Source organism: Morus notabilis, unplaced genomic scaffold (genome assembly GCF_000414095.1).
Source record: "Morus notabilis unplaced genomic scaffold, ASM41409v2 Scaffold1333, whole genome shotgun sequence".
NCBI lineage: Eukaryota > Viridiplantae > Streptophyta > Magnoliopsida > Rosales > Moraceae > Morus > Morus notabilis.
This window is the reverse complement of record NW_010364060.1, coordinates 652,099-661,307: the sequence shown is the minus strand read 5'-3', so window position 1 is coordinate 661,307 and position 9,209 is coordinate 652,099. Positions and strand designations below refer to the sequence as shown.

The 9,209-nt window shown below is 36.7% G+C and overlaps 2 protein-coding genes across 2 annotated transcripts; one reads left to right on the top strand and one right to left on the bottom strand.

Moving 5' to 3' along the window:
• The first annotated feature begins 2,119 nt into the window (after positions 1-2,119).
• On the top strand, positions 2,120-4,686 carry LOC21403169 (pentatricopeptide repeat-containing protein At3g12770). The gene has a single exon (XM_010105707.2). The coding sequence runs from the start codon at positions 2,120-2,122 to the stop codon at positions 4,571-4,573; it is 2,454 nt and encodes an 817-aa protein (XP_010104009.2). The 3' UTR covers positions 4,574-4,686.
• A 1,390-nt stretch (positions 4,687-6,076) lies between these two features.
• LOC112092998 (probable pectinesterase/pectinesterase inhibitor 25) lies at positions 6,077-8,864 on the bottom strand. The gene is made up of 3 exons (XM_024170466.1): positions 8,439-8,864; positions 7,540-7,900; positions 6,077-6,777 (listed from the first exon to the last, which is right to left on the bottom strand). The coding sequence occupies exons 1-3, from the start codon at positions 8,862-8,864 to the stop codon at positions 6,077-6,079; spliced, it is 1,488 nt and encodes a 495-aa protein (XP_024026234.1).
• Between the last annotated feature and the right edge of the window lie 345 nt (positions 8,865-9,209).

The following is a 9,209-nucleotide window of genomic DNA, read 5'->3' as shown; positions in this document are numbered from 1 at the left end:
CTTCCGATCCACCACACCGTTGCCGGACTTTCCGTTGCCGCCACCACCAGAGTATGATTCCTTTTTTTGTGAAAATTTTTTCTTTCACCATTTGTGTTATTCTTTTTGATCTGGACTACAATTTCATACAGCCTTCCAATCTGTGATGTTATTTTTCTTTTCTTCTTGTTGAATCCGTATCAGCCTGTTTTTTTTTTTTTTTTTATCCTTACTGACTACCAGCCGCATAATAGCATTAGAGCAGGGGCTTCTCATTTGAGGCTCAAATTTGTTTCAAAGGCCATGTGTTAAAATGAATTAATTGATACATAAAAATCAGCAGGCAGAAAATTAATGTGTGGAAACAGATGCACCAGGCAGCAATTTATAGCAGCAACCCATGTTTTTTTTTTCCGAGGGGAGACACCCCTTGGTACACATATACATGAATTTGGTTTCAATGCGTATGATAATTTGTTAGTTTCAAATAGCCTACTTCTACTTCCGAAATATATTGTATATTTAGCAGTTTCTCTTCTTCTTGGATGAATTGAACTTTGTAATCAATATGCTTCTTTCTTTTTTTCTCATCAATGAGCATATATGGATCTTCTTCTATTGAAAAAAAAAAAAAAAAAAAAGGAATTGTGGCTATTTTGGTTCAATATATGGAGATCTTAAATGAAATGACATTTTTATTCATTCTTATGATATTTGTAATTATTAGTAAGAGACGCTTGTATAGAGATAGATGGAGTGAGTTCTTCTATCTTTTTTGGAATGAGTTAGGTTGAAGCTTTTGATGATATATTTACAAACTTGAGTATATAGTCCAATATTTAGATCTTTTTTATAACATATTTAGAACTTTTATATGTGGTCCTAGATTTATAACTTTTAATTACAGGTTTGGAATCTTATTCAAGAATATGTTCTCATGTTTAGAACTTTCGTAAGAATTTTTTAGTATAAAAGATTTTAGCTAACATATTGAGACTCCTATTATTTGATAATTTTATGGACTACTTGTTGTGTTGTTTTTTATACTTTTTAAAATATTAGTGCTAATGTTATGGGCTAAATATTTAAAAAATATTTTATACTTTTTAAACATTAGTGTTAATTGTAATTCATTTAAAAAAATATGTTTTTTAATTCATAATATTCTCCTGCACAACCAAATATGATAATGAAATATTTCTGAAAATTTAAGAAAAATTTATATATGAAACTAAATACAATAATATATTATTTTTGAAAATTATATTACCTTCCATCATTTTTTTAGAAATATGATTTCTACTTATTACTGTGTATCAAACAACCCTTTTATGTTTTGTCCGCTTCACCAAAGCAACTTATGTCGCACGTAACTCTCCTCCCCCTCCCTCCCACCGGCGCTCACCCAACTTCTCCGCCCAACGCCGGAGCGCATACCCCCCAGCCGCCAGCTACCGACGCTATTCGACCCGACCTCCCATCCCTGAGCATATCTCCTTTGAGCGACAATGGTGAAATTTTCTGTTAGTTTTTCCTTTTCCTGGTTTTATTGTGAAATTTGTTTGTTCCAAATGTTGTGAGATTAGTTTGGTTTTGTTGAAATTAGTTTGTGTGATTAGTTGGTTTTTGAAAATTGATACTTGTGAGATTAGTTTGGTTTAGTCGTAAATAATTAGCTTGTGTGATTAGTTTGTTGATGAAAATTAATGCTGCAAAATTTGTTTGATTATCGAATTTCTTGATATTACTGTGATTGTGGAATTTGTTTGATGTTTAATTATGTCGTTTTGTTGTAAAACTAGTTTGTTTTAAGTGTTTAGTTTTTTTTCTTTTTTTTTTCCTCTTTTTAATAGAGAATTGATAGTGTTGTTTGTCTAGTAGAGAAGCATGGAACTGTGTGTGTTCTCTCTCGCTCTCTGTTTTTCCTTCCTCTAAAGATTCTCTGATTTCGTGCCTTTGTTCTTTTTTTTTTTCAGGTCAATTCAGCAAACAAATTGCCCTCTTGTTCTCTCTGTGGAAGAATCCTGGATGTAACTGAGCCAAGAAAGACAGAAAATTCGTCGTAAGAATAGCTTACCATTTGACTCTTTTGCTGAAAACGTAGCTTATGATTTTATACTAGTTGCTCATTCTTAATTTGATGTCTTCCTTGTTCCTTCATGTCCATAACTTTGTCCTCAAAATACCCTTCAAACTTTCTTCCTTGTATTCCTTTTCAAAATCTTTGGTCTCGGCTACCCGATTCAACCTGCCACCGCCTTTTGTCCGTGAATTCGTATTTCTCTTACAGAGATATTCGAAAACGCTTGTCTGTGTCAAGTCTGTCCATGCCCAGATTATCACTAACAGTTTATATGAGGACCAATTTTTGGCTACAAAACTTGTTACTGCATACAGTGATTTGGGCAGTTTAGTTAATGCACATAATGTGTTTGCACAATTTTCTCAACCAAGAACCATTCTGTGCAATACCATGATCAATGGGTATTTGAGAAATGAGCGGTACAATGAGACCCTCAGATTGTTTAGAATGATGGGATCTTCTAATCTAAAAATTGATAGTTATACATGTCATTTGGCACTTAAGGCATGTATCGGCTTGTCAGATTATGAAATGGGTATGAAAGTAGTTAAAGTTGCTGTTGATAAAGAAATGGAAAGGGAGAAGATTTTGGGGAGTGCAATAATTAGTTTTTTGGTAAAATTTGATAAAGTGGATAATGCGAGAAGTTTGTTTGATAGGATGACAGAAAGAGATGTTGTGTGCTGGAATTCGATAATTGGCGGTTATGTGCAAGCTAGTCAGATTAGGGAGGCATTTGATATGTTTTTCAGGATGTGCAATTCTGGTATTATCCCAAGTCCCATAACCATGGTTAGCTTGATTCAAGCTTGCATTAAAAGTGGCAATCTAGAACTTGGAAAGTGTGTTCATAGTTGTACAATTGGATTGGGAATGAGAAATGATATTTTGGTGCTTACGTCATTGGTTAATATGTATAGTAATATGGGTGAAATTGTGAGTGCTCAGTGGCTTTTCGAGACCATGCCTACGAGAAATTTAGTTTCCTGGAATGCCATGATTTCGGGATATGTTCAGAATGGCTTTGTGCTTGAATCTTTTGCCCTTTTCAATAGACTATTGAGAAGTGGTGGAGGGTTTGACTCACGAACCATGGTCAGCCTTATTCAAGGTTGTTCTCGGATTGCTGATTTGCATAATGGAAAGATCCTTCATGGTTGCGTTTTCAGAAGGGGCTTTGAGCTGAATCCCATTTTATCTACTGCATTAGTTGATCTCTATTCTAAATGTGGTACCTTAAAGCAGGCAACTTTTGTTTTTGAAAAAATGGAAAAGAGGAATGTAATAACATGGACTGCTATGCTTGTCGGGTTGGCACAAAATGGGCATGCAGAAGAAGCCTTGAAAAAATTCTGTCAAATGCAAGTAGAAGGGGTTGTGGGAAATTCTGTAACTCTTGTTAGTTTAGTCCATTCTTGTGCCCATTTGGGCTGTCTGAGGAAAGGAAGAAGTGTTCATGCACACTTAATTCGTCGCGGATATGCGTTTGATGTGGTTAACCGGACATCATTGATTGACATGTATGCCAAGTGTGGAAAAATCAACTCTGCTGAGTTGATTTTTAACAAAGGATCTGTTTGTCAAGATGTTATTATATGGAACTCTATGATAACAGCCTATGGCATACATGGTCTTGGAAAGCAAGCTGTTGGTATCTACAAAAGAATGGTGGAGGAAGGGACTGAGCCAAATGAAACCTCATTTCTTTCTCTTTTAACCGCTTGTAGTCACTCAGGACTCGTGGAAGATGGGATCGGATTGTTCCATAGCATGACAAAAGACCACAAAATTAAACCCACAGAAAAACATTACGCTAGCATCGTGGATCTTCTAAGTCGAGCTGGCCGTTTTCAAGAAGCTGAGGCATTGATAAAAGAAATACCTTTTGAACCCGGAAGTTCCATTCTCGAAGCTTTGCTGAGTGGGTGTCGAACTCACAAGAATATTGAGTTGGGTATAAAGACAGCAGATAGGTTACTTTGTTTAGATTCTATGAATCCTGGGATTTATGTTGTCTTATCAAATATCTATGCTCAAGCTAGGAGATGGGATGCAGTAAATCATGTTCGAAGTCTCATGAGGACACAGGGACTAAAGAAAACGCCTGGATATAGCTCCATTGAGGTAGAAAATCAGGTTTATACATTTTTCGCTGGAGATGATTCGCATCCAAACTGGGCCGAGATATATCAGTATTTAGAGAATCTAAGATTAGAAGTGGAGGCTTCTGGCTATGTGCCTTGTACAAGTTGTGTTCTTCGAGATGTCGATGAACCAATGAAGATTAAGCTGTTATGGGGCCATAGTGAGAGATTAGCTATGGCATTTGGGCTTTTAAGCACACCGGCTGGGAGCCCAATCAGGATCACCAAAAACCTCCGAGTCTGCGTTGATTGTCACAACGTGACCAAACACATATCAAAGATAGTTAGGAGGGAACTTATTGTTAGAGATGCCAATCGTTTTCATCACTTTGTTGATGGGAACTGCTCTTGTAAAGATTACTGGTAATCAGCTTTCGTGCATGGGAATCTTTTTCTGTGGTTGCATTGATCGTTCATCCATAAGCAGTTTTAACACAAAATTTCATGCCAACTTTGCGGTCGCAAATTGCCAAAAGTTTTCTGGAGACAACAATTTTGAGGTACATGCATTGTGTTGCAATATTCTTTTTCTTTATGTGGCTTATTCGTATATTTGGTTTCCTTTGATTGAAGCTGTGGATTGACCTGTTTTTCTCCAGGATTTTTTTTTTTTTAAATCCGCCTAAATTCTTTTTAAAGTAGGTTCGGAGATTAGTTAATTACAAGTGGCAAATTGTTAAGTTCATAAATGCATAATTTTATCATCTTTTAAGGTAATGTCTGCTGCCTTCATGTGATGAATATCTTGAATGGCATTGTTTGTTCACCTGGAATGCTCTATAAGGGGAAAAATATTAGGTGTGTTTGGAACTCGTTCCAAAATGATTTTGTTTTTTGTATGAAAATGGAAATGAAAATGTTTTTAATCTCAAACATAAATCATTTTTAAAAATGCATTTGGTAGTTTTATCAAGATATTATTTTCAGTATAAAAAAATCAATTAATCTCTCTCTCTCTCTTTGTGCTCGAGAGAGGAAAAAACGAAAATAAAAAATATAAAACGACTAAAAGTTATTTTTCATTTCTCTCCCATTTTACACTAAATCAAAAAATCGTTTTCATTCCCGTTTTTTGTTTTTAATTGTGTCAAACGTCGTTTCTCTCCCGTTTTTATTTTTTCTTTCTCAAAAAATGTAAAAAACAAAAATAAAACCAACTCCAAACATGACTACGTCTTCTTTCTCATAGAGCCACATTTCTATCCTCTATTGATATTCACATTCTTCGTAAGAACTCAACTTTTACTATATTTTTTTAAGCGTCACATTTTGTAATGGAAAGATGATTAAAGCATTGCCGTTTAACTCTATAATCAAGCTTGGCCCAATACTTGATCATGTACTTTCCTTCTGTTATTCTGAATGGTTAATCTCAGCAAAAATATTTATGTCAATTATTCTATTTGTTCTTCTTTCCAGGATTCGTTTGTGTTGAATTCCTCTCTGCACGAGCCATAAATAATGCATTAAATCACATCTAAGTATCTATCAATCACTTTAGAATACCTAAATAATGTTAGTTTACCAATCCATCTCAAAAATTTAAGCTTTTAAGAGGTGGGTTAACAATAATTTTATACTTTAACACTCCCATTCACGTGTGAGGCTGAACAATGGACAATCATGTGGGTAAATTAATTGAAAAGTCCAACACGTGAATATTTAAACCCGCGATATATTAAAGATCTAACACATTATGATAATTTAATGGGGATAAAGAGTGTAATTACGAGGATTTGAACTTAGAACCTCCTGCTATGATACTATGTTAGTTTTATCAAAATTGATAAACTAACAAATAATACCTACAAAAAAAAAATAATACTTAGGAAAAAAAAAAGAGATCGACATGATCACTAATAAATCACATCTAAGTAGTCTCAATCAATCCTGCAGAGAAAGGTATATCCGTGTCTGGCAACCAAGACCATCCGGTAGTAAAATTAGAGACGGTGAAATTCAAAGCCTCCGAATCACTCATCAAAGAAAAACCAGGCCACCGAACTCTCCTCCTGGTATTAGCACCAGGACCATAATTCTCAAACTCTCCATAGTAAAGAGTATCCAATCCTGTGTTACCATTGTTCCACTTGGACCATCCAGCCGGGGCTACCAAGCTCCCAATGTAAGACTGCATGTAAACAGTCCTAGAATACAACTGCCATGGCCGTCCCAAGTAGGTTCGGGTTCGACGACTGGTAGCGCTGTCCGGCGCTACGTCGACGGTGCAGTTGTGGATCGAGATGCCGGTGTTACTGTCAGGGTCTTCCCGGCCCTGCGCAGTGATGTAATTCGTTTTGTGGTTCCTCGTATTTCGGACGAAAATGTTGCAGTTCTGGAAGACGGCAGCGGCGTCGCCGAAGATGAAGTCGACGTTGCCGTAGATGTCGCATTCGCGGTAGAATTGTCGGCGGGAGTGAGCGTAGAGAGTGTCTTGGTAACCCTCAAGGCTGCACCGGTAGAATGCTGAGAGGTCGGCTTGGTTCCGGACAGCGACGGCTTGGCCCTTCGTTGGACCAGCGGTATTTCGAAATGTGATGTCAATTGCGATGAATCGGTCTCCAGAAACCGCTGCAACAGAAGAAGAAATTGGGTTTAATCATGAATGTACAGGAGATTGAAAAAAACAAACAAACAAACAACAAAGAATTAGGGAACAAAACTAATTAATTCCATGATTTTAAAGCGGAATATAGTTAAGCAGCAATCTATATTCAACTTTGGTGATTAGTTTTAGACTCAGGGAATATTAACAAAGAATTGGCATGAGAGTTTTAATTAATTTATTGTTAGATAATATCTTTAAAATTCATTTGAATTGATACTAAAACTACTGGATATATATATATATATATAAGGGACTTCTAGCATTATTTTTTTCGAAAATTATTTAAATTAATTGAAATTAAAGTAAATACGGTACACGTAAGATCAAAAATCAAGTTAATTGGCTCAAACTTCAAGTGTAATAACTAAACAGTGAAGAATAATGATATAGATAATGATAAAAGAAATTTGTTATATATGTCTCTTACTTTTTACTAGGTAAGAAAAGAAAAGAAAAAAAATATATTAAATACCAAGGTTTTCTGATTAATAAATTAGAGTGATTGTGTTGCCCTTAAGTTGCCATGTGAAAAAATCAATAGTACTCAAAACTTTAAAAGGAGTTACTACTACTATATGAAAGACGTTATCAATTATATTAATTTTGGTCTAAGATCTTCTCTAGATATTGAAGTTAAAAAGAAATTCAATATAATGTACGTGTGTTTATATATACATACATACATATACATATATATATATATATATATATATATGTATACTTACCAAATGTTGCAGTATAGAAAGTATGCAATTGCCCATCACCGGCATTGAGGTTTCCAGTAATGACAGTTCTATTGATGCCATCTCCGAGCAACATTATATTCTTCTTATAACGTGAGATGTCAATAATTTCTTCGTATATGCCTTGTTTGACATATATCACAAAATACCCATCTTCTGGCCTCGTATTATTAGGTAAATTTGCGACGGCGTCTCTTATGGTTGTAAAATTTCCGGTGCCATCTTTGCTGACGATCACAATGTCGCGTATCAGAATTCCACTCCCTTCCATTCCTAACTGAATCTGTCCTTCCCTTGGACATGATTTTGATGATGATGAATTGCAATTGGTCGACTTTAAAGCCTGTAAATTAAAGAAAATAATAGTTACTAAAAACTTTTTTTTTATCTAAAGACACAAGTACTCCGTCTAGATATATATATATATTGTGTGTGTGTGTGTGTAAAAGCATTAAACATGCAATTAACTGAACACAAATTAGACAATTATTATATTCACGTAGTTTTAGTGAGCTTTGCATGTCACTAGAGTTGGATTTATTTACGATCACAAGAGTAATAAATCAATAAATAAAAGGGCACAAGATGAGAGAAAGTACATCTATTTTTCACTGGAATATGTTGACGGGAAATTATGTGACTAGCATTAAAATAAATAAATTAAAACAATGCGTCTGTAAGTCTAAAATTTTCAGAATAAGAATTTGTGAGGAAAAAATTACTATACATAGTAAGAATAAGAATTTGAAAGAATAAGAATTTCGTTAAAATTAAAATTAACGAAAATATTATACTGTGGACAAAGTAAAGTATTGTTTTTATAAACTGCAAACACGCATATACATAGGATATGAAGAAAACTTTAACACAGTGGTACGTACCTTGATGAACTGCTCCAATGGCTGCCGGTGGAGGTTTACGGGGGCGACCGCAGCGGGAGGAAGTCTGTTGCCGGAGCCGCCTTTAACATTCTGGCTTGGCGGGGTGGCCGGAGGAAGTCCGCCGCCTTTGACATTATCTCTCTTGCGGTGGTTATGATGGTGTTGATGGTGATGATGATGGTGATGATGGTGTCTGTGGTGTGTCGAATTCGTAGAGATCAGCGCTTGAGTCACCAATCCTGAAGACACGCTGTACAGCCTCCGTACATTGAATATCTCCGGAGCCGACAGCGCCGCCTCCGTTCCGTCAAGCCGCGACCGCAGAATTCCGCTCTTCGCCACCACTAGGCCGTCATAGCATGTCTGATGGTTGGTGACAATGGCACTGAGCCGAGACCTTATCCCGTCGACCTGCTCTTCGGTCATTGACTCATGATCGTCGTCAGCCGAGCGGAGATCCTCGGCGATCCTGAAGACACGCTGTACAGCCTCCGTACATTGAATATCTCCGGAGCCGAGAGCGCCGCCTGAGTTCCGTCCCGCCGCGACCGCAGAATTCCGCTCTTCGCCACCACTAGGCCGTCATAGCATGTCTGATGGTTGGTGACAATGGCGCTGAGCCGAGACCTTATCCCGTCGACCTGCTCTTCGGTCATTGACTCATGATCGTCGTCAGCCGAGCGGAGATCCTCGGCGACGGATTCAAGGAGCTCGACATTGAGTGCGAAGAGCTCCCGGCAGCCCTCCACCGCCGTGGCTTCTCTCCGGTTT